We start from the raw sequence: 23,866 nt of genomic DNA, 5'->3' as shown, positions 1-23,866 counted from the left end.
CCCCTCAGGCAGGAGGCCGCTCCCCTTCCTCAGGCAGGAGGCCACTCCCCTCAGGCAGGAGGCCGCTCCCCTTCCTCAGGCAGGAGGCCGCTCCCTTCAGGCAGGAGGCCACTCCCCTCAGGCAGGAGGCCGCTCCCCTCAGGCAGGAGGCCGCTCCCCTCAGGCAGGAGGCCGCTCCCCTCAGGCAGGAGGCCACTCCCCTCAGGCAGGAGGCCGCTCCCTTCAGGCAGGAGGCCACTCCCCTCAGGCAGGAGGCCGCTCCCCTCAGGCAGGAGGCCGCTCCCCTCAGGCAGGAGGCCACTCCCCTCAGGCAGGAGGCCACTCCCCTCAGGCAGGAGGCCACTCCCCTCAGGCAGGAGGCCGCTCCCCTTCCTCAGGCAGGAGGCCACTCCCCTCAGGCAGGAGGCCGCTCCCCTTCCTCAGGCAGGAGGCCACTCCCCTCAGGCAGGAGGCCGCTCCCCTCAGGCAGGAGGCCACTCCCCTCAGGCAGGAATCTATTTTCTCTGTAAATTCTAAATGTTATGCATGCCCTTTTTGATATACTTTGCTACTATTATTGTTCATTGTGGTTGTTGCACCTTAAGCCAAAGCAAGTTCTTGTTTGTGAATTCTGTTCACTGACAACAGCAGTAAACCCCATCCTGATTCAGATTATTTTTTTCCCCTCCATCCCTTGTTGGGTTTTGTCTATGGGAGTTTTTATTTATTTTTAGGAGATCTTCTACTGAAAGTGTTTTTCAGACTTCCTATAAGTGATCTGTTCTTCTGGATCTACCTCTGTATCTACCTGCGTTGCAACAATGAAATTTCCCCATGTGGGACAATAAAGGAATATCTTATCTTCTCTTATCTTAAGATTCAGAAATTCAAACTTAGATGATCCTTATGTCTGTATTAGCTGTGTTATTATAATAACCAATAAGAATACATCAAACCAAGAATATATACAAAAAATATACAAGACACTTTGATGAGACTCGTTTTTATTGACAGACAGGTCCTGATTCAATTACAGCATCAACGAAAAGCTTTGTAGAGAAAAGTATCTTCAGAATTAAGTCGCTATCATTTGGCGTTTCCAAGACAACACCTCTCCAGTCGCAGGGACTGTCAAAGCGAACAAAAAAATCAATGCATGTGGATAAAAGATATGCCGTCTATACACGCTGGTGTAGTTTAGTTTAGTTTAGTTTAGTTTGGTTTACTTGTTGAAATATAGTTCTACTTTTTAAAGTGAACTGGTTCTTTGTGTCGGTGAGTGTGGCTGTATTCAATCAATGGGAAAATGTCCTCAAAATATCTCTTATAAACACAACGCGGAAACTCATGGATATAACTCTATTTTGGATTCACTGTTTTTGAAAGAAATATCCAGGTTTATGATCTACAAATGTTGCACTTTTTAACATTGTTTGTTAGAGATTGGCACAAACGTGATATTGAGCTTATGGTTTACAGTCCGACAACAGCCACGTCTTAAGGGTTGAATAAAGGCTGTTGTTTTTGTTATGTATACTGCCAGATAAGATGTTGAACGAGCCAGTTTTTGTTACACGTGGAAAGGGCCAGTCATTCCAGAGATATGAACCATGTACTCTGACCGTTCCAGCTCAGTCTTATTCAAGGAAGTTGTGATGTGACATGAACCAATTGTTCTGTCAAATGGATGCTAAATCTGACCTTCAGTGTGAGATAAATGTACTTGTCTAAAAGGATCTGAACATATGGACTGACCTTTGGGAATGCAGAACTTCAGAGGGCAGCGGAATCGGACTTTGTAATCGTGACACATTGAGCCGGTCTGATCCATGTTCCTGCAGGCAAATCCGTTGTTTGTGTCGGCGCTGTCGAAGGGCAAATGTCATGCGTCATTTATACTGTATTATTATTGGCCTTTTAACCAACCCGTTACTTTTTCTTTCTTTATTCCATTTTGTCCACAGCATATACAAGTGAACTCTCAAGCTGCTCGATGTGCTGCACATAAAAGTAAAGCTTGAACCCAGTTATTTCCAGTAAAATTTGGGAAGCATCAAGTTTGCTCTCCGAACCCACAAAAGATCACCCTAAAATAAAATGAAAAATGATTAGAACTTCTGAGAACGACCTTGAGCTTTTAAAAGAGAATTGTCAAAACCCAACGGATCCTCCAGAAACCAGCTTTACTCATTCGTATATTTAACAAATAAAGTCTGAAAAAGTCTGAAAGTCTGTTTATCATTATAATTTGAGTAAAAACTGACATCAGAGTCCAAAACTACAGAGTCGCAGCTTCACAAAGGCTCCAGATGGTCAGGACCAGCTACAAATTGAAATGGGGCTCATGGGGCTTTTCAGGAGTTTTGGGGGAAATAGACCCCAAAGCGGTTAAAATACATGCTCTTGAGAACCTTTATTTGCCATTCCTTGTTTTAGAGATAAAAAAATCCTGTAATAGAAAATATAGGCAAGGCAAGGCAAGGCAAGTTTATTTGTAGAGCACATTTCATACACAAGGCAATTCAAAGTGCTTCACAGCAGGAAAAATGCATTCAAATCACAAAGAAATTACAGAAACAGAAATACAATAAAATTAACTAAATTAAAAATTATCAATCCAACTGATTTTCTAAACTAATAAAATCACAAACAAAAGAGAAGAGTGCAAAGAAAAAATCCTTTCAGTCATATGCGCAGCTAAACAAAACTGTTTTTAGCTTAGATTTGAACATTGTCAGAGTAGAAGCCTGTCTCACATCTTCAGGAAGACTGTTCCAGATTTTAGCTGCATAAAACTGAAACGCAGATTCCCCATGTTTTGTCCTGACTCTGGACACCAGCAGGAGGCCGGTCCCTGAGGTCCTCAGAGTCCGAGATGGTTCATATGGCACTAACATATCCAAGATGTACTTTGGTGCTAGGCCATGGAGAGACTTGTACACAAGCAGAGCTGCTTTAAAGTCTATTCTCTGAGCCACAGGGAGCCAGTGCAGAGACCTGAGAACAGGACTAATGTGCTCATACTTCCTGGTTCTAGTCAGGACCCGAGCAGCAGCGTTCTGGATGTACTGCAGCTGTTTTACAGCTCGTTTGGAGAGGCCAGTGAGCGGGCCGTTACAGTAGTCTAATCTACTGTAGACAAACGCATGGATAAGTCTCTCTAAATCTGGTTTTGACACTATATTTTTGATTTTGGCAATGTTTTTTAGATGGTAAAAAGCTGCTGATGTTATTGATTTGACGTGGCTATTAAAGTTCAAGTCTGAGTCCATTATTACCCCCAGATTTCTAATTTGGTTTGTAGGTTTTAGAGCGAGACTCTGGAGGTGACGCTAACACTTTCTCTTTGTTTCTGTGGGCCAAAAACGATTATTTCAGTCTTGTCTGAGTTCAGCTGGAGAAAGTTGTTTTGCATCCACAAACTGATCTGTTGGAGGCAGTGACAGAGTGAATCTACTGGTCCATAGTCACCTGCCGATAGTGAAACATAGATCTGAGTGTCGTCTGCATCATTGTGATAGGACACATTTTCACTGCGTATCAACTGACCCAACGGCAGCATGTAGAGGTTGAACAGAAGGGGACCCAGGACTGACCCTTGGGGCACTCCACAGGTCAGGGTCATGTGGTCTGAGACACAGCTACCAATTTCAACAAAGTACTTCCTGTCTTCCAGATAGGACCTTAACCAGTTTAGGGCAGTGCCAGTGATGCCCACCCAGTCCTCTAGTCTCTGTAAGAGGATCCCATGATCGACAGTGTCAAAAGCAGCACTCAGATCTAACAGAATTAAGACTGAGGCTTTGCCCGTGTCAGTGTTCAGGCGGATGTCATTTGTCACCTTGACAAGAGCAGTCTCAGTGCTGTGATGAGGTCTAAAACCTGACTGAAAAACATCAAATGAGTTGTTTATTAAGAGGAAATCTGTGAGCTGTTGGTAAACAACCTTTTCAAGGACTTTGCCCCAAAATGGCAGATTAGAGATGGGCCGGTAATGACTCAGTACTGCGGCATCAAGACTGCTCTTCTTTAGGAGAGGCTTTATGACCGCAGTTTTCAAAGACATTGGGAATGTTCCAGATTGAAGCGACATGTTAACTATGTGAGTGAATGGTGCTAACAAACTGTTCAGCACAGACTTTAGAAATCTGGTGGGTAACACATCGAGGCAGCATGTAGATGAACTCAGACTGGTGATGATCTCATGGACAGTTTTGTCAGTTACTGGTGCAAAGTGAGTCAGCTCTAAGTGTCTTGGTGGTTTTAGGGTAATTTTTTGCATTGTGGGATTTATAGCATTTTTAATGCCCTGAACTTTGTCATTAAAGAATAATGCAAACTCATTACACTTGGATGTGGAAATGAGTTCTAACGGCAGCTGAGCTGGAGGGTTTGTTAATCTGTTTACTGTGGCAAACAGAACACGCGAGTTGTTACTGCAGCTTCCAATTATTTCAGAAAAATATCTTTCCCTAGTTCTACATAAGATTAAGTTGTACATGTTCAGCTTTTCTTTGTATATCTCTTTTTGAACCTGGAGCTTTGACTTGCGCCATTTCCGTTCGGCCCTGCGGCACTCCCTTTTCTGTGCCCTGACCGAATCATCATTTCTCCACGGCGCCTTCTGCTTATTTTTAACCATTTTAGCCTTTATAGGGGCGATGGTGTCCAGAACATTCAAAACACTAGATGTAACAGAGTTCAACAAATCATTTACATTAGAACATGAGACATTTTCAAAGTTTATCATTTCCATAAACAGTGCACCTGTGCCATCACTTATGTGTCTCCTCTGAACAACTGCAGGACCAACCGGAGGTTTGGGAGAAACAGACAGGTCAAAGAAGACACAGAAATGATCAGACAGAGCAACATCGATCACATTAACATTTGAAATATTTACCCCCTTTGTAATTATGAGATCTAGAGTGTGTCCTTTGCTGTGGGTGGGGCCTCTCACATGCTGAGTAAGACTGAAGGTTTCAAGGACAGCATCAAGCTCTTTAGCGTTTCTGTCACAAACATTATCAACATGCACGTTGAAATCACCTGTAATGACCAAACCATCAAAGTCTGTGCATATGACTGAAAGCATCTCAGTAAAATCATCAATAAAACTTTGGCAGTGCTGGGGAGGCTTGTATAAAACAATGAAGAGAATGGATGGAGACCGTTTTAGCTCCATTTTAAAGGATACATACTCAAATGATGAAAACACCCCAAAAGACAACCTGCGGGTAATTATTTCATCTCTAAAGACAGCACAGACTCCACCCCCTTTTTTGTTTTCTCGTGTTTCAGATTCAAACTTAAAGTTGGGTGGAGCAGATTCTATCAGAACTACATTTCCTGTGTTTTTGTCAAGCCATGTTTCAGTTAAAAACATAAAATCAAGATTATAAGAAGAAATAAAATTATTAATTAAGAGAGATTTGTTACATAAGGATCTGACATTTAGCACAGCAAGTTTCAGACTAGTTTCAGTGGGACTGGGCTTTATGTTTTCACAGGGAATATGAATCACATTTCTCAGATTGACTCGCATTTTGTTTTTCCATCTGTGTGATGATGTGACTACAGAAATAGCACTAGGGGGGGCTCTTTTTACATAGGGCCCCGGGTTGGTTTGATTTTTAATGTGACAATAAGTCCCGGCAACGCTGAGACCCAGTGCATCCTAGCTATGGGAGATACCAGGTGAAAGGCGAGGTTGGATGGGTGGTGGGGCTTTTGTAGGTGTAGTCGGCATAGCCCTTGCTATATTGGGCGTGAGTGGAGCCATCTTAATGCCTGATTTGATCAGACTTTCAAAATGGCTGGGAAGGCCCATGGGTGAGAGTGGAGATGAGAAGGAGAATGATGAATCTTTAGTGGGAGTAGATGTTGCAGGGGGAACCCAGGGCTGGTGTGAAGGCAGGGGCGATGACAGGGATGTTGTTGGGCTTGTCACAGATGGGTCCAAGGCCTTTGAAGATTGTTCCTTTGCTGGAGGCGGTGGAGGTGAATGTGGAGCAGCTGGAGCTGAATCCTTTGCTGGTGGTGGTGGAGCAGCTGCTGATGAATCCTTTGGTGGAGGCTGAGGTTGTGGTGCTTTTGATGTTGAAACATTGGCTCGGTCTCTGGCTGATGGAGCAGGAATTCTTCTCTCATTCCTCTCTCCTCTAACTATCTGCTCAGGACCCTGTCCAGGCCCAGTCCAATGCCTCAGAGCGTGGAGCAGGTTCTCTGTCAGCACCCTCACTCCACCTCTGCATAGGTGGGGGCCATTTCTCTTAAACAGGTCCTCTCGTTTCCAGAATAGATAGAAGTTCTCAATGTAGTGTAGTCCTCTCGGGGAACACTCTTTGGACAGCCATGTGTTCAGCTGAAGAAGCCGGCTAAACTTGTTTATCCTCCTGTCGATGTTTGGAAGAGGTCCACTTATGAAAGTTTTGATTTCCATTTTATCAAGCACGTCGAATAACTTCAAGAAGTCTTTTTTCAAAACTTCAGTCTGTTCCCGCCGCATGTCCACTGCACCCACGTGCACAATCAGCTGTTTAGCTCCTCCATGCTTAGCCATAATATTTGGAAGGAGTGACGTTATCTCAGAAACATACATCAAGTTGCATCAGTCTGTGCTCCCTCGTCTGGATGCGGTGTGAGCATAGCATCTACTGGCAACGGCGGTAATTACCACGGAAAAAAGCAGCACAACCTGTATGCTAATGTATGCTAATGTAAGTGCAGTTACTGACTTGATAGAAGACATGCTGATGGTGATGATTTAGGTAAACTAGATGAAACATGACACTGAAGCTAAATACAACTCCAGGTATTGTTTTTGCGTAATATGTGTCGGTTGTCAGAGAAATCATTATGAAGTTAAGTTTGTTATCTTAAGTTCGGGAGCAGGACCACGCCCCTTCCTGCGGCTACACTATTTAATCATCCAGATCACATACACCTGTGTTCAAGATTTTCGTGCCCCTCCCTCCCACCCTCTTTTAAATTGTTCTAATTATTCTAATTTATCTCCTAGATGGGGGTATCGAGGCCCGAGAGCCTTCAGCCCTCATCGCAAGAAGCCCCAAAACGTCATCAACTTCTGTACATTTGTGTTGTTCATGTTTCTCCCCTGCCAATGAACACTTTGCATCGTAGCTGAGGTTGTGGTCCTTGCTAGTGAACCTTAGATAGACTACTGTCCGCTACTAAAACCAGTATCAAAACCAGAAAAACTTAGAACAGTGAAGTATCGATGCTAAAGTAAATCTCAAAATAGGATCTTTCCTGAATAGTGACGTAACTTAGAACTACTAAAAGACCACATAGTAATGTAAAAAAAGATCTACTAATATTATGTGTTCAAAATTACGCAGCTTCTTCACGATTCATCAAACTTGGCATTGAAGAGAGACCATTTTTCTCTGGATGTATCATTGTCAAGATTTACACTTTTTGACACTCACACAGCGATCACGTCTCCAGTTGAAGCAACACTGTTCCCAGATGTAGTTTGGACCTCGATCTGAAGAGGGGTCTCGCAGATTTTTCCTGGATATTCGATGTAGAGATGTTCAAGAGTCTCCCAGTCTCCGGTCCCACTGGGATTGTCTCTGTCGAACCAGTCAGTCCAGCAGCCTGCATTCATGAACAGAAATCAGAAACATAGTGACTATTTTCTGTTCCACGCGGATCGTTTCAGTAGACGGAGTGATTACAAGTATTCAAATCACACTGTTAAAAAGGTCCTATTGAAAGATACTGTCATTCTGGCCCTTTAAGGGGCGGAGCCTAGACCACCGAAACCGAAAGGAGCAAGCTGCGTGAGGAGAGAGAGAGGAAAAGAGTTTGGAGATGGAGTTTGCCATCGCGGTTTATCAGAGTTTATAGTTGAAAGTAGTAGTTTATTTGCATCCCAAGTTCAGTATTGTGTGCGTGACAGAAGTAAGTAAAGTTGGCAATGCATGTGTGTATTAAGTTTAGCGTTTTAGAGTTGTTTGCTGCTTAATTGATGCATGCCTCCATCACGTGTACATCTTAAAGTGACGCTAATGTTGGTGCACTGTTTATATGTGTAAATGTGCTGTAAATGTCAGTATATAGTAGTAATAGCAGTGTTTGTGACTTTATATATTATATATATTAATATTTTATTGGTCTGTTTGTTTAGGACCACACACATACAACCTGTGCAATCAAACTGTAAAGAATACTTCAAGATATCAATAAACCACCCTCAAGTAAAGAGCGACTCTTCATTTGAGCTCTAACCGGGCTCACCACATTGACTCGTCAGCCCACACCAGCACAATAATTTAAAACCTATTTTTTAATGGTCCTTCGAGCCGGACGGACGAATTGCTGTTTAAGATGCATAACCCAGAGTCAGAAGCAAGTGGCACGCGACCTAAAGAACAGATTTCAGTGCCTTCTCGCCTGGCAGATTTTGACCTCAGTGGATCAGGGGCTCAGAGTCTCTTAAAGGTACAGGTGACAGGGGAAGTGGAGCATTCAGAGCGTTTCCCCATCAGATCCCCATCACCTCCTCTTAGTCAACATTTTGACATGACCATCATAGATGTTTGGGAACAGAGAAAGCCCAGTCCGACTTCAATGCAAGCCACCAGGGGGCAGCAAACCTTCAATCAAGTCCCAGAGTTAAGTGCTACCCTCACAGAGATGCACCAAGAGAATGCTGAGCTTAGGAAGCAGTTTCAGAGTGTGATGGCTGCATTACAAGTCCAGTCCCAGCCTGCAGCCCACCAGCCTCTTTCCCAGCTTCCTCCACCCCTCAGTGCTTACAGTGTTTGTTATGATGGACACTCACAACTTGCACTGAGACCACCAGTGTCTGTCCCAGCCCGCCAACAGCTGTATTATCCCACTCCCAGCCCCGTGGTCAACATGTCACAAGACTTCTCTCGACTAAGAGTGACAGGTATGCCCACCGACCTGCCTTACAGCCCCTACTATGCAACCACACCCCAGCAGAACACCCCTTGGGCAGATCAATATGGCCAAGGATAACAAACCCCCTCATTGCATGTTGGTGACCCGCAGTTTGGTGTTCCATACACAGGTAGAGACTCCTCATTCTCTCGGATGCCCTATGCTAATGCGCCACAGAAAGAGCTCACATATAGGGGACCAAAGCCCACAGTCCCGAGCCTCACTTCACCAGACCCAAGAGAATTTGCCCGTATGAAGATGGCATTGGAGAATCTCTTACCGGAGGATGCCACTGAAAAGTACAAATATCAAATCCTCACAGATCACCTTAAGTGTGAAGAAGCTTTACTTGTGGCCGACTCCTATAGCAACTCCTGGCAGCCCTACACAGACACGATGCAAGCCCTCACTAAGATGTATGGGCAACCCCATAAGCTTGCTGTACAGCGGATTGCAGAGCTAATGGATGGTCCATATATCCGCAGTAGTGATGTGAGAAGCTTCCGTCTGTTTGCCCTCAATGTGCGTTCACTAGTCGGCATGTTACAGCAGCTGGGGCAGAGAGGCCAAGTAGAGTTGACTTGTGGCTCCCACGTCTCAAGACTGTTGAGTAAACTTCCCTATGACCTCAACACCAGTTTTAAGAGATTTATCCATCCCCTCAGAGTCACTATTCCTACACTCATGGACTTTGCTGATTGGCTAGAATATGAGCTGGAAGTGCAGGAAGAGAATATCAAGCCCCCAAAGAGAGAGGAGTCGTTTAACAAGAAGCCTGATGCCAAACGCACTTCTAAACCCCCAAATAAGTCTGCTACTATCTTCCTGGGCACAGGGAAAGCTCCAGGACCAAGGACAGTGGCCCCACCTGCACCTGACCATACAGCCAACCAGTTCAAGAGAGATGAGAAGGTGAAAGCCTATTGTCCCTACTGCGACAATGATAAACATTTTCTAAACAGCTGTGCCAACTTCAAGGACCTAAGCAAAGAGCAGAAGGTGAATTGGATTAAGGTGAATAACAAATGCTGGCGATGTGGTCGTAATCACCAGGCTGCAAAGTGCACACTCAAAGCCCCCTGTAAGACGTGCAGTAGGCGACATCTGTCTGTGCTGCATGAAGTGAATGAGAGGGGAGAAGAGGAGGAACTGTCGACAGCTCCATCCTCCGCAGAGAGTTGCCTCATCAACACCACCAACAAGGTCCTGTATGTCGACCGCCCAGTGTACAACTGTAAAGTGCTACTAAAGATTAGTAAAGTGCTCTTGAGGAATGGAGACAAGTGCCTGGAGACTTATACCATCTTAGACGACGGATCTGAGCGGACAATACTTCTCCAATCTGCTACTAAACAGTTGGCGCTCAGAGGCAGTAAAGAAGTGTTGACTCTCCGCACAGTCAGACAAGAGGTGGAGAAGCTTCAAGGAGCGGCTGTGTCTTTCTCCATTTCTCCAACCGCCAATCCAGACAAGACCTAAAGAATACATAATGCTTTCACAGCCGGGCAACTGAGTTTAGCAGAGCACTCCCACCCAGTCGCTACTCTCCAGCAGAAATATAAGTATCTATCTGGTTTGCCTCTCCCACCTTTGAACAAAGTCCATCCTATGCTGCTGATTGGTTCAGACTACACGCACCTCATTACACCTATAGAGCCAGTCAGACTGGGACCTCCTGGTGGACCAGCAGCTATGAAAACTATTCTTGGATGGCCACTGCAGGGACCCACTCAAGTTATCAAGTCTAGTCCTAACCTAAGTCACTGCCTTTTCACATCTGCACCCCCACCCTCAGAGTTGTTCTCTTGTGTGGAGAAGTTATGGCAGATGGACGTGCTTCCTTATCGAAGTGAGAAGATGGTAGTAAGATCAAAACAAGATCAAGAGGCAGTTAAGCTCCTACAAGAACAGACTGTGAGAGTCAGTGTAAATGGCATAGAACGTTATGCCACACCCCTCCTGCGAGTGAAGGATATGCCACTCCTCAAAGCCACTCCAGAAGTGGTGCTGCCACACCTGAGAGGCACAGAGAAATGCCTAACTAAAGCTCCGGAACAAGCTGCTGCCTTTCAGACGGAGATTGAGAAGCTGGTTGAGGCCGGCTATGCGGTGAAGTTGGCACCTCATCAAGTGGAGAGCAGTGCAGAGTTGTGGTATATGCCCCACCATATGGTCCAACATAATGGAAAGAACCGTGTGGTGTACAACTGCTCCTACCAGTACCCGGGTCACAACCTCAACCAGTACCTATTACCAGGTCCCACTCTCGGCCCTGCCTTGTTAGCTTTGCTGTTAAGATTCAGGGAACATGCCATTGCCTTCAGCAGTGACATCCATGTTTTCTGCGATCCCTCTGAACAGGCATATGGCTCAGTAGCATATCTGAGGACAGAGAACCAAGAGGGAAGGGCAGAAGTCGCCTTTCTTGCTGGCCGCTCTCGTGTCGCCCCTAAGAAGCAGCAATCTGTTCCCCGCCTGGAGCTGTGTGCTGCTCTTACAGGTGCCCAGCTCTACAAAGTCATCAGTGCAGAGTTAACCTTTCCCATCCGCAGCTGCACTTTATGGTCCGACTCAGCCACCGTCCTGACCTGGCTGAGCTCAGAGTCCTGCCGGTATAAGGTCTTTGTGGGAACTCGTGTGGCGGAAATACAAGAGCTGACGGAAGCAGCCACATGGAGGTATGTGCCCTCGAGGGAACACCCGGCAGATGATATCACCCGTGGCCTCACCCTCCAGGCCATCAGCAGAGGCAACAGATGGACCGATGGGCCTTCCAATCCTGAACTGGCAATAGAAGAAGTACACCCCATTGTTCTGGACCCCGCCACCCAGTAACCCGTCTCATCATACAAGACTATGATGATAAGCTCCAGCATCCAGGGCCAGAAAGGGTGTTTGCTGAGATCAGAAGGAGATACTGGGTGCTACGTGGACGTGAGGCAGTGCGTCGCCACCAGAGAAACTGTGTTGAGTGCAAGAAGTGGAAAGGTCACCCACATCCACCTAGAATGGCCGATCTTCCTCCAGCAAGACTACGTGTCTTCAAGCCAGTGTTCTACTCTACAGGCGTGGATTGTTTTGGGCCATACATCATCAAGATCGGACGCAGGAATGAGAAGAGATGGGGAATACTGTTTAAGTGTTTGACTACCAGAGCAGTTCATCTGGATCTGATTCCCAGCATGGACACAGACTCATTCCTTATGGCCCTGAGACGCTTTGTAGCCAGACGAGGGAAGCCCAAAGAGCTTCTTTCTGACCAAGGAACAAACTTCCGTGGAGGAGAGCACGAGCTGCAAGCAGCATTCAAACTTCTTCACCCCGGACTTAAAGAGCAAGCCAGCAGATCCAGTTTGCTTTCAACCCCCCTGGAGCACCTCATTTTGGGGGGTGCTGGGAACGTGAAATTCGTTACCTCAAGACTGCTCTTCAAGTCACTATTGGAGTTCAGTCAGTCACTGAGGAGGTACTGCGTACAGTTCTGATTGAAATTGAGGGGATGCTCAACTCAAAACCCCTTGGCTACACCTCATCGGACGTCGCAGACCCTGACCCTGTGACTCCCAACTGTCTCTTCTTGGGGCGGCTCCCACAAGTCGTCTATGAAGGCCCAGAGATTCTCGGGCGAAAAAGATGGAGGCACAGCCAAATCCTGGCTGACCATTTCTGACAACATTTCCTGAGATACTACTTGCCAGGACTTCAAGCTTGTCAGAAGTGGCAGACAAAATCAAACAATCTACAAGTAGGTGACGTGGTCATGATTGTGGACAACCAGCTACTGCGGGCACAGTGGCCTGTAGGAAAGTTATCTCAAGTTTTTCCTGGTCCAGACAATCGGATCAGATCCACCGAAGTCACGGTGAAAGGAAGAACCTACGTTCGACCAGTGGCGCAGCTCGTCAGTCTACTTGCCCTACCAAAAGACGATTGACTCTTTACCTGAGCCTTTTCCAGTTGTTCGTATTCACAGGTGAATACGGGGGCGGCTGTTAAAAAGGTCCTATTGAAAGATACTGTCATCCTGGCCCTTTAAGGGGCGGAGCCTAGACCACCGAAACCGAAAGGAGCAAGCTGCGTGAGGAGAGAGAGAGGAAAAGAGTTTGGAGATGGAGTTTGCCATCGCGGTTTATCAGAGTTTATAGTTGAAAGTAGTAGTTTATTTGCATCCCAAGTTCAGTATTGTGTGCGTGACAGAAGTAAGTAAAGTTGGCAATGCATATGTGTATATTAAGTTTAGCGTTTTAGAGTTGTTTGCTGCTTAATTGATGCATGCCTCCATCACATGTACATCTTAAAGTGACGCTAATGTTGGTGCACTGTTTATATGTGTAAATGTGCTACTGTTACAGCATAATCCTGTCAGTTTATAGTAGTAATAGCAGTGTTTGTGACTTTATATATTATATATATTAATATTTTATTGGTCTGTTTGTTTAGGACCACACACATACAACCTGTGCAATCAAACTGTAAAGAATACTTCAAGATATCAATAAACCACCCTCAAGTAAAGAGCGACTTCATTTGAGCTCTAACCGGGCTCACCACATTGACTCGTCAGCCCACACCAGCACAATAATTTAAAACTTATTTTTTACACACATTTCCACAAATATCTTCAAGCGTTCAAACTTCTGTCTCATCGCTGAAAACCCGCAAATCAGACTTTATGGAAAATGTTTGGATCATTTCCATGTCAATTTGCCTTTTATAGATCACACCTTTAACGTGGAATATGATGTACGCAACATTTTTGTACATTCGCCCGTGTTATAAATAACTAGTGACGTAGAGATTTTGATGTTCAATCTGGAGTTCTAAAGAGTAAACCTGACAGGAGCAGTGGGCCGCCAGAGTGAAGACCCATTTACAGACCTTGAACTAGGCGTGGCCAAGAGAACCAACTGAGCATATTGTATTTTACATCAATTGGGGAACACAGAGTGCCCAAAGAAAACCCACAAAGGAAAAACATGCAAATGCCACAAAAAGCCCCACGAATCAAAACCCACACTCTTCTAGTGTTGGGAGCCATCTTCTGTTTTCTGGCCCTAATATTGTGACTTCTTAAATTGATACTGTTGTAGCAGAAAATACTAGTTTCTAGAACTTCCTGTCGCGGGCAGGGGTCCATGGCAGGATGTTGTGATTTTTGACAGGTTTCTGTCGCCAGCCACTGTCCCGTGTCTCGTCACGGTGAGGAGAGGTGACCAGCTTCCTGTTCCAAGATGCAGCTGGGCAACAAACATGTAAATTTCTGTGTGTTTTGGGTCATGTGATCTCTGTTATATATAGAGGCATTTGGGACGAGGGGGGGCAGAGATATCACGCTCGTACTTGGAACAGTCTGATTCAGATTGTATTCTGTATTAAACTACTTTACTTTTGAGACAAGACAACTTTGCTTCTTTGTTTTATCAGAGATTTTTGCCACCACAATGCATACCTTTATTCTTGCAAAAATCCTCTGGGCAAAAGAATCGCACTTCATAATCGTCACAATAGCCCCCTGATTGGTCGGAGATCTTGCAGACAAACCCGTTGCTCGAGTCAAATCTGTTCCGAGAAAAATGCTCTCTTGTCATGCTGCATTTTATGGTTACAGTGATGAGAAAAAGCCTTACACAGCGATCACGTCTCCAGTTGAAGTCACACTGTTCCCAGATGTAGTCCGAGCCTCAATCTGAAGAGGGCTCTCGCACACTTTGCCCGGATTTTCATCAATCAAGTTACTGAGCAATTCCCAGTCTCCAGTCCCACCGGGGTTGTCTCTGTCGAACCATTTTGTCCAACAACCTGGGGGGAAAATATATATATATATATATATATATATATATATTTAAACTCAACACATCCAGTAACTTTTCAAAACTCAAAATGTAAAGATATTATCCTAAATAGACCTAAAATGGGAATATTTTAACTTTATCAAAGTTAGACCACACAAATAAGGATCCACAGTTAGAGGTCATATTTTTGCGTTTTTCATTTCATTTTTTTGCATTAATTTATTTTCTATCATTGTTATTAATTGATTTGGTTTATATTACTTTTCAAGTATTTATTTTACATTTTAGGTTTATTTATTTTGAGTTTCGGGTATATTTAGTTCATGTTTTGCCCCACAAGCCGATCTTCAGATTGACTTTATGTCTTTATGTCAGTGGTGATTATAGCTTTGCTCTTTTGAGGTCCAAAACAGCGCCACCTGGAAAAGTTAACGCTGTGACTCGTAAAGTAAATGATTGTAGTGTAATAGTGTTATAGTTGATCAGAGACTAAAGGCTGTGCCTTAATTGTTAATTATCCAATCCTCAAATGTTGTTGGTCTTTGTTTGTCTAAATCAGCTGACGTTAAGTCAGTTACAGCTGAACGTAAGACTGAGGAAGCCAATTCACCACATTCCCACTGGACAAGGAGAGTGAAGTGTCCGCTGAAGGAAATAATGAGCGCAGTCTCTCATCCCAGCACTAACCAGGCCCAACCCTGCTAAGCTTCTGAGATCAAGCGAGATCAAGCATTAACAGGTCAATCATTGTACGCCCTTTATCAAATGCATAATATAGAAAAAGTCATCTGTATCATTATAATGTCACTTGTCAATTCATATCTTTGATTCACTGACACCAGGGTTCAGTTTGTATTATGAAGAAAGAGAAGAAACATTTTCATATTATTTGGACAGTATACAGACCTTTTGGTTGACAGAACTCTTCAGGACAGAAGAAACGGACCTTATAATCAGCACAAAAGGGAGTGGATTGGTCAGAATTCTTGCAGCCGAAACCAGTAGATGTGTCAGATCTGTTAAATAAATACATTTGTAACCATCAAACCCGTCCGCTAGAGCATTTCAGGAAACAAAGACACGCCGCCCCACGCTGCACTTTTGGAAAGAAAACCTCAAAATATCAGCATTTGTAGCCCTCAGAAAGCGGAGCGAGTTTTCACGGTGATTATAGAGGTGTTATCCACCAAAGATGCTGTCGCTTCAGTCACTTTGCACCCGTCTGCCACAGCAAACTGAGGGCCCGCAACAACATTATTGATTCATAATATTTCTATTTTAGGTTTTAATGCAGCAGCGTTTGTGTGAGTACAGCACAACTATTCATTAGCACTGCTTGGCTGGATTTGCTCTTAAAGTGTGCAAAGTAAACAGTAACGCATAACAGGACACTCACACAGCGATCACGTCTCCAGTTGAAGCCACACTGTTCCCAGATGTAGTTTGGACCTCGATCTGAAGAGGGGTCTCGCAGATTTTTCCTGGATATTCGATGTAGAGATGTTCAAGAGTCTCCCAGTCTCCGGTCCCACTGGGATTGTCTCTGTCGAACCAGTCAGTCCAGCAGCCTGCATTCATGACGTTCAAAATGGATCTTTCTTGATTGTTTTCTACAGGTGAATGTCATGTTCTGAAACAGTTTGCCTGATAATTAAATTAAATGTCTCACCTTTAGGGACGCAGAACTCTTCAGGGCAGTAGAATCGTACTTGGTAGTCCTCACATGTTCCAGATGTTTGTACATCGTTTATGCACACAAAACCACTGCTTGGACTGTTTCTGTGAAGAAAATTAAATATGTTGGAAACTCTATCAGGGGGATACATTAGATTTCTTTCAGATTTTTGGCTCTAAAACTCTTTACTCTGGTCCAAAAAAAGTCAAATAAGTTGCCATCACTTACATAGAAATGACATCCCCGGTTGAAGCCACACTGCCCCCGGTGGTGGTTTGAGCCTCCAGAAACAAAGGGTTTTCACAGATTTTTCCTGGATGTTCGTTGTGGAGATGTTCAAGAGTCTCCCAGTCTCCGGTCCCGCTGGGATTGTCTCTGTCGAACCAGTCAGTCCAGCAGCCTGCATTCATGACATTCAAAATGGATCTTTCTTGATTTTTTCTACAGTTTAATGTCATGTTATGAAATAGTTTGTCTGAGACTTAAATGTCTCACCTTTAGGGACGCAGAACTCTTCAGGGCAGTAGAATCGTACTTTGTAGTCCTCACATGTTCCAGATGTTTGTACATCGTTTATGCACACAAAACCACTGCTTGGACTGTTTCTGTGAAGAAAATTAAATATCTTGGAAACTCTATCAGGGGGATACATTAGATTTCTTTCAGATTTTTGGCTCTAAAACTCTTTACTCTGGTCCAAAAAAAGTCAAATAAGTTGCCATCACTTACATAGAAATGACATCCCCGGTTGAAGCCACACTGCCCCCGGTGGTGGTTTGAGCCTCCAGAAACAAAGGGTTTTCACAGATTTTTCCTGGATGTTCGTTGTGGAGATGTTCAAGAGTCTCCCAGTCTCCGGTCCCGCTGGGATTGTCTCTGTCGAACCAGTCAGTCCAGCAGCCTGCATTCATGACATTCAAAATGGATCTTTCTTGATTTTTTCTACAGTTTAATGTCATGTTATGAAATAGTTTGTCTGAGACTTAAATGTCTCACCTTTAGGGACGCAGAACTCTTCAGGGCAGTAGAATCGTACTTTGTAGTTCTCACATGTTCCAGATGTTTGTACATCGTTTATGCACACAAAACCGATGCTTGGACTGTTTCTGTGAAGAAAATTAAATATCTTGGAAACTCTATCAGGGGGATACATTAGATTTTTTTCGATTTTTTGTCAATAAAACTCTTTACTCTGGTCCAAAAAAAGTCAAATAAGTTGCCATCACTTACATAGAAATGACATCCCCGGTTGAAGCCACACTGCCCCCGGTGGTGGTTTGAGCCTCCAGAAACAAAGGGTTTTCACAGATTTTTCCTGGATGTTCGTTGTGGAGATGTTCAAGAGTCTCCCAGTCTCCGGTCCCGCTGGGATGGTCTCTGTTGAACCAGTCAGTCCAGCAGCCTGTCCCAAACAAAATTTCAGAAAGTCATTGGATCCTCGCATGCTATTGTGTTCTTACCACCAAAGCAAAGGCAAAAATTGTGAGCATCAAGGATTTGATTTTATATAGTTTCAATGGAAAACATTCAACACATTGAGAAATATTTCTGAGGGAAAAAGTGTAGTGTAGTGTAATCCCTCTTTTGTCCAGGAGTGATCCATTATAGAAAAAGATTCAGTTGCATCATCGGGACACTGTTTTGACCCTCATCCAAGAGTCAATCTCAATCTGCGGATCTAGTCTGAGGACTCATATTCTCATATTGATCCCACTCTGAGTTTTGTAACCTCTAAAAGAGCAGTGTCTATGAAGAGAAGAGTCTATGCAGTAAAGAAAGTTGTAAAGAGCGCTACATAGTGAGACTTAACAGCCACTGCACAAGAGGCTTTATCAGCACGTCAGACACTGGAGTTCAGGGCCACAGAGCGCCGTGCATTCTTCATCTTAAAGACACAAACCACTCTTTTGAAGACAGTGAGGAGAAGATTCTGGGCAGGAGAAAAGATGGTTTCAAAGATGAGTTAAGGAGGAAATTTTTGTTTAAAAAAAGAAAAGAGAGAAAATCCCTCTTTAAACATTCTGTTTATCAGGTATGAGGAGCTGGAACACCTATCAATAGGATTTATACGGCCCATCACAGGGCTGTTGGGGTAACAAATAAGATTAGTTTAGGGTGAAATTTAAAAACAACATTAGACAAACAGGACCAGATCCATAGATTTAGATTGACTCTTGGAGGAGAGTCTTGTTTTTCTAAAAAGTGTCAAGATGATTAACACCGAATTTTTTTCTACAAGGGGATAAAAAGTGTATAAAATGAATAAACTTTACAGATAGAGAGGTAAGGCCACAGTTATTTTATTACTTGCTTTACGGATCTGCCGCACTTAGATTATTGATTTCTACAATATAAATAAAATAAAATAATGATCTTTTTTTTTTTATAAAGTACTGCCGTCAACGCAAAATAGCATTAAATGAAATATAAATAGCGGTATTAAGTCAAAAGATAAGAGCGCGTGAAGCAATTTTTCGTCAAAATCCTGCGGGAGTGAGAGACGGAGCGGCTCCGTTCCTGCGCGCGGCCCCGGGAGCATGAGAAGACGCGCGCGCCCGTTTCCGTGTCCGTGACGCGCAGCGCTAACTCTTTTATATTGCAAATACATTTTAAACCCGTTTACCACATTTTCTCCAGCGCGTTTTGACGTGATTAAGACTGCACACTTAGAAGCGTGAGTTCTACCAATGTAAAACATGCTAAATCTACTTTTACACTCACCTGCACATCGCCCTCCCCCCCTCCCCCCGGAAGAAAAAATATTTTGAAATTGAAATTATATTTATATTTCGCCCGCCTGTGCAATATATTTCATTTAAAAATCCGTGAACCAAGTAATAAAATAACTGCGGCCTAAATGATGACAGTATAGATTTGTTTTGGGCCTAGACCAGGGGTGTGCGAACTATGGCCAGTGAAGCCTGATTTAATTAATCCTCTGTCTGAGGAATTGGCCCAAATAATCCAAAACATGTCCATAATCCAACAATTACTGCTTCTTCTGCCATCCTGACCAAACACCCACTGCTCTGGACTTACGTCATTCTCTTGTTTTCTTTCTTAATTGGTGGAACATGTAAGATTTAGACTTGTGTAGCAAGCTGAGCACAGACTTAGGCTGCTCTCTCTGATGATCTTTGTTCCCCACAGTCGGGCTCTCAGCTCGGTCCAGCAGCGCAGAGCTTTGTTGTGATTATGTCTGTGGTGACGCATCGTAAAGAGGCGAGCTTGTGTATTTTATTAAGTTTTGATCAATAAATATTATGTTTTAGAATGTCAATCAAAATTATGATCCACGGGAGTCATAGATTCTAACTAAACTGGACAGATGCATTTTCTTTACCGTTAAAAGCCTTATGAAGGGTTTGGTGAGTCTTTCTATAGTTTTGGATTGATGGAAAAAAAATATGGACACCCAAGAGACTAGACACGGATCGTGGTAAAAACAAGCGCAAAAAGCAGATATACAAAGGAAAGTAGGGATTTATATCAACAGCTTGAGATGTGATTGATTGAAAGGTGCAGCAGGTTTTGATTGGCTGATACCAAGAGATACCAAGTCTTCTTGGGTGATTTTACACCTCAGCTTCATGAAAACAAATAATTGGTTTCAGTACAAGAGATTTCCATTGTCCTGCAGTAGTGGTCATCTCTGTAAAACCACTCAGTCCAGCAGCTTGCCTCAGCGCATACAGTACATGGACCGTTTTGTCCTTAACCTTCATATTTCTACATATATTGTTAAAGGTGCACTGAGCAACGTTTCAGGTGGAAGAGATGCCAAATATATGTTATTGTACAGAAAATACCAGGAAAAACATGCTTTCTTACTCAGTTGGTGCACTTTCTGCTAGAAAAGTTCACTGTGCATCTTTATTTGCTTAGGATTCTAGATCTACCTTTCGGGTGGCAGAATTCCACTGGACACATGAAGCGGACTCGATAATCACTGCACATCCTTGTCTTGTTTTGCTTTTTGTTCTCACACACAAAGCCTGTGGTAGTGTCAGATCTGTAGAAGAAATGTATAATCAGTAATATCTGTTAAAAACTGCTTATATTTTATCCTCATGAGCGAAGACAGTGGGCGTTGGTTAGTCATATTTCCGTGAGGGCATCCCAGTGTAAAACTGTGCTTTAAAATACCAAAAACTCTCTTGGAAGTTAATATTACAAACAAGACTTTCCAACATGACAATAATCATACCCGACAAACCGTCGGATTATTCCAGTGGCTCAAAAATCACGAATAATCTTTGTCCTGGTTTAGTCCTGATCTAGTCTTGGTTTAGTCCAGGTTTAGCTCTGATTTAGTCCTGCCTGCGTGAAGGTTTTTGAAAAACTGCATATATACAAAATATTTTCAGGAATGGTGCCAAAAAGCTGGCTGTTCAGTCCCTTCCCTACAATACCTGGCTGTTTCCCACTTACACAGAGATTACGTCGCCGGTCGAAGCCACACTGCCCCCTGCTGTCGTCTGCACCTCAATTTGCAGGGGCTTTTCACAGATCTTAAAGCGTTGGCGTATAGCAAAGAGGGTCTCCCAGTCTCCTGTGGCCGTGGGGTTGTCTGTGTCGAACCAGCTTGTCCAGCAGCCCGGGTAGATCGCCTGCTGCTCCTGCTCCAGTGGCGGCTCCCGCTCCAGCGTCTGCTCCAGCATCTGCTTCAGCTTCTTCTCCTGCTCCAGCGTCTGCTCCTGCTCCAGCGTCTGCTCCTGCTCTGGCATCTGAGTTGGCTTCAGCGTCTGAGTCTGCTCCTGCTCCAGCATCTGCTCCTGATCCAGCCTCTGCTCCTGCTCTGGCGTCGGCTCCTGATCCAGCCTCTGCTCCTGCTCTGGTGTCGGCTCCTGCTCCAGTATCTTCTTTGGCGTCACCGCCTGCCTCAGCCGTAGCTGCTGGCTCTCTAAATGACACATATGACACAAAACCTGTGAGTGACGTGAGTGTGTGTAAAGGTGCTTTTTTTGCCTCCACAGAGATTGCTAAATCTTAAGCCATTCCGTGGACCAAGAAAAGCACTACATCTTCATGGAGGTAAGAACATTTCAGACCCTCCACCAAAAAGGCACAGTACATGCTCCACCTTTAATCTGCAAACTTTTGAAGAAATACCGCTTTAAATCCAATCACACCAGAATAATCATATTTACCATAGCACTTTAGTTTGCCCTGGTCTCAGTCAATATTTGTAATTTGTTTGGTGAATATTACCTTTAAATTTAGATTAAATGTGCACTATTCTGTGGACTGTCCCCCACCATTTTGTCTCCATGTAAATGTTATTGAATGAATGCTGTAGAAGCCAAAACCCCTGACGGATACAGTGTTGGGAGCAGCCACGGGGTGTCACTGTGGGCTCAGGAGCAAATGTTAAGCAAACCTGAAAAATGTGCTGCATCTGCATATCAGGATTGGATAGAAGACATTTTTTTCCAGCAGCCAAATGTCCTCACACAGAAACGAATGCCCGTGGACAGGGGTTGTGTTGTGTCAAAAAAGGATTTGGCAAAATGGACATATCTCTCAAAGGTTCAAATTCCAAGCATACAGGTGAATGTGGACTTACTGAGGTATTAGAACCCTGGGAGGTAATAAACAGCCAAGACAAAGGGCCTTATGCAATAAAAACTGCTTTGGCCTGGGTAGTTAATGGCTCAAGGTGACAATAGTCTAAGGGAGGGGTGTCGGCCTCACTTTGAGCCGCTATTGTTGCTTGCTATTGTTGCTTTCCTTATTTATTTTCTTTTTTATTCAGTTTCTGTCTTCCAAACATTTTTGGTTATCACTCTTTTGAGTAATCCAAGGATTTTAAGATTTTCTTTTATAGTTTTAACAACAAATCTGACGAGCCAGCAACATGTCCATGAGAAGAAGGGAAATAGACTGTTGTGAACGCTGTTGGAAATATCAACAAGAAATTCATGAGCTAAAAACACGGATATTTGCACTAGAGTCTGAGATACAATTTCAGTGTCATCCAGTGGTAAAAAATCCACACATTTTACAAGAAAAACAGCTACTTTCAACCCAAACCGGAGTGACTTTCCCAAAACTGTCTAAAGACCAGAAAGACCAGGCTGTATCTTGGAACAAACTCGGTGCAAAACCTAAACGATACAAAAATAACGTCAAGTCAACTAAAATACAGTTTAGAAACAGATGTTTTACCACTTTCAGAGACTAAATTGATTGACGTGGCCAAAAGGCAGCAGACAGAGAGCAGAATCTGTGTCAAACGTCACGGTCTCACTCTTCTCTTTTATTTCTTAAACTGTTTTGTGATTTCTGTCATTTCTTAGTGAGACTGAGTAAAATAATATGTCTGTTTGCCGTAACCCGACCGACCCGGTATAAAACTAGCCAACTGAAAAAAAAATATCAGCATTTGGTTAAAGAAACGCCAAATTCTTTTATTTTTCAAATATTTCGCTGACTCACCGCATTGCATTCTGGGAGGGAAACACGCCCAGCAGCGTCATCGCAACACACATCTTTTTTTTTTTGCCTTCAGAGTAAAAAAATTAAGAATTTACCGATCGACCCACTTGAAAAATGTTGGGTCGGGTTACAGCAAACAAACAATTTATTTGGGGCAGCCTGATTTGAATTATTTTTTTTCCTGTTGTGTAAAGCACTTTGAATTGCCTTGTGTATTTAATGTGCTCTACAAATAAACTTGCCTCGCCTTAAAGTTTGGGAAAGGACTTACCCACAAGCAGAGCGGTAACCAGGACGGTGACCAACTATCAGGAAACAGACTTGTGTTAACAAAATACAGCAAATTTACACACTGTAAGACAATGATGAAGCATTAGTGAGGACAAAGCTTTACCAAGGCCTTCATCATTGTAAATGCGTTGTTCTCTTCTGCTCAACCTGTGGGAAACACGAGAATGGAAAAGGAATTTAAAAGGGACATATTTAAAATTCAACTTCTAAGAGCTTTGAACAACAGTACCCAAAGCCTAATTGAGAGTCATCTTTATTCCTCTGCAATCGACGCCATTGCTCTGAAAATGTCGGTTTCACGGACCTCCTCATACTTTGTTTTCCAGTTGTTTTTTTTCTTAATTGGTGATATTTGTAGCATCAGCAGCGTTACGTAGAGCCATTTTGGTTCCACTGTTCTTGATCATAAACTCAATAATACGACATAGTGGTGCAATGACTAATCGCCTATTCGTGACTCGTCGCCTATTATAATAATCATAATTCGATCATTGTAATTGTTATTTTGACTATACAGACAACAAACTCATGCAAAGGACATTGTGGTTTTCAGCATTACACTTTAATTGTAAATATACTCTGTCTAGAACTCTTCAGTCACCATAAAATGGCTAAATGCACGATATAATTGGAGATGAATACTTAGAAAGAGTTGCATCTAATAATGTAGAAAAAATGAAACTACTAATTTATGGCAAACTCACCAGGAAACAGCGTCCGAAGTGTCTGCAGCTCTGAGCATCCAGCGAGAAACCAG

General features: G+C 43.5%; 1 protein-coding gene across 1 annotated transcript; it reads right to left on the bottom strand.

Moving 5' to 3' along the window:
* Positions 1–1,291: 1,291 nt before the first annotated feature.
* On the bottom strand, positions 1,292–21,041 carry LOC140370158 (mucin-5AC-like). Its single transcript, XM_072457176.1, has 15 exons — positions 20,812–21,041; positions 20,280–20,392; positions 17,611–17,782; positions 17,377–17,486; positions 17,110–17,281; positions 16,876–16,985; positions 16,609–16,780; positions 16,375–16,484; positions 16,102–16,273; positions 15,612–15,721; positions 14,541–14,712; positions 14,363–14,472; positions 7,431–7,602; positions 1,735–1,844; positions 1,292–1,302 (listed from the first exon to the last, which is right to left on the bottom strand). Exons 1-15 carry the CDS (start codon positions 21,039–21,041, stop codon positions 1,292–1,294), a joined length of 2,046 nt encoding a protein of 681 aa, XP_072313277.1.
* Between the last annotated feature and the right edge of the window lie 2,825 nt (positions 21,042–23,866).

Source organism: Eucyclogobius newberryi, unplaced genomic scaffold (genome assembly GCF_026437365.1).
Source record: "Eucyclogobius newberryi isolate DKJ021-1_F unplaced genomic scaffold, fEucNew1.0.hap1 SCAF_10, whole genome shotgun sequence".
Classification (NCBI taxonomy): Eukaryota; Metazoa; Chordata; class Actinopteri; order Gobiiformes; family Gobiidae; genus Eucyclogobius; species Eucyclogobius newberryi.
This window is presented reverse-complemented; position numbering and strand designations above follow the sequence as displayed.

Bases quoted from the DNA above. Each gene is read 5' to 3' on its own strand.
- LOC140370158 (XM_072457176.1), bottom strand. From the start codon at position 21,041: ATGCTGGAGCAGACGCTGGAGCGGGAGCCGCCACTGGAGCAGGAGCAG. The intron at 14,473-14,540 runs GTAAGGCTTTTT...TTCTCGGAACAG, and splicing joins ACTGGAGACGTGATCGCTGT to ATTTGACTCGAGCAACGGGT. The intron at 7,603-14,362 runs GTATGCATTGTG...TCATGAATGCAG, and splicing joins GGATTTTTGCAAGAATAAAG to GCTGCTGGACTGACTGGTTC.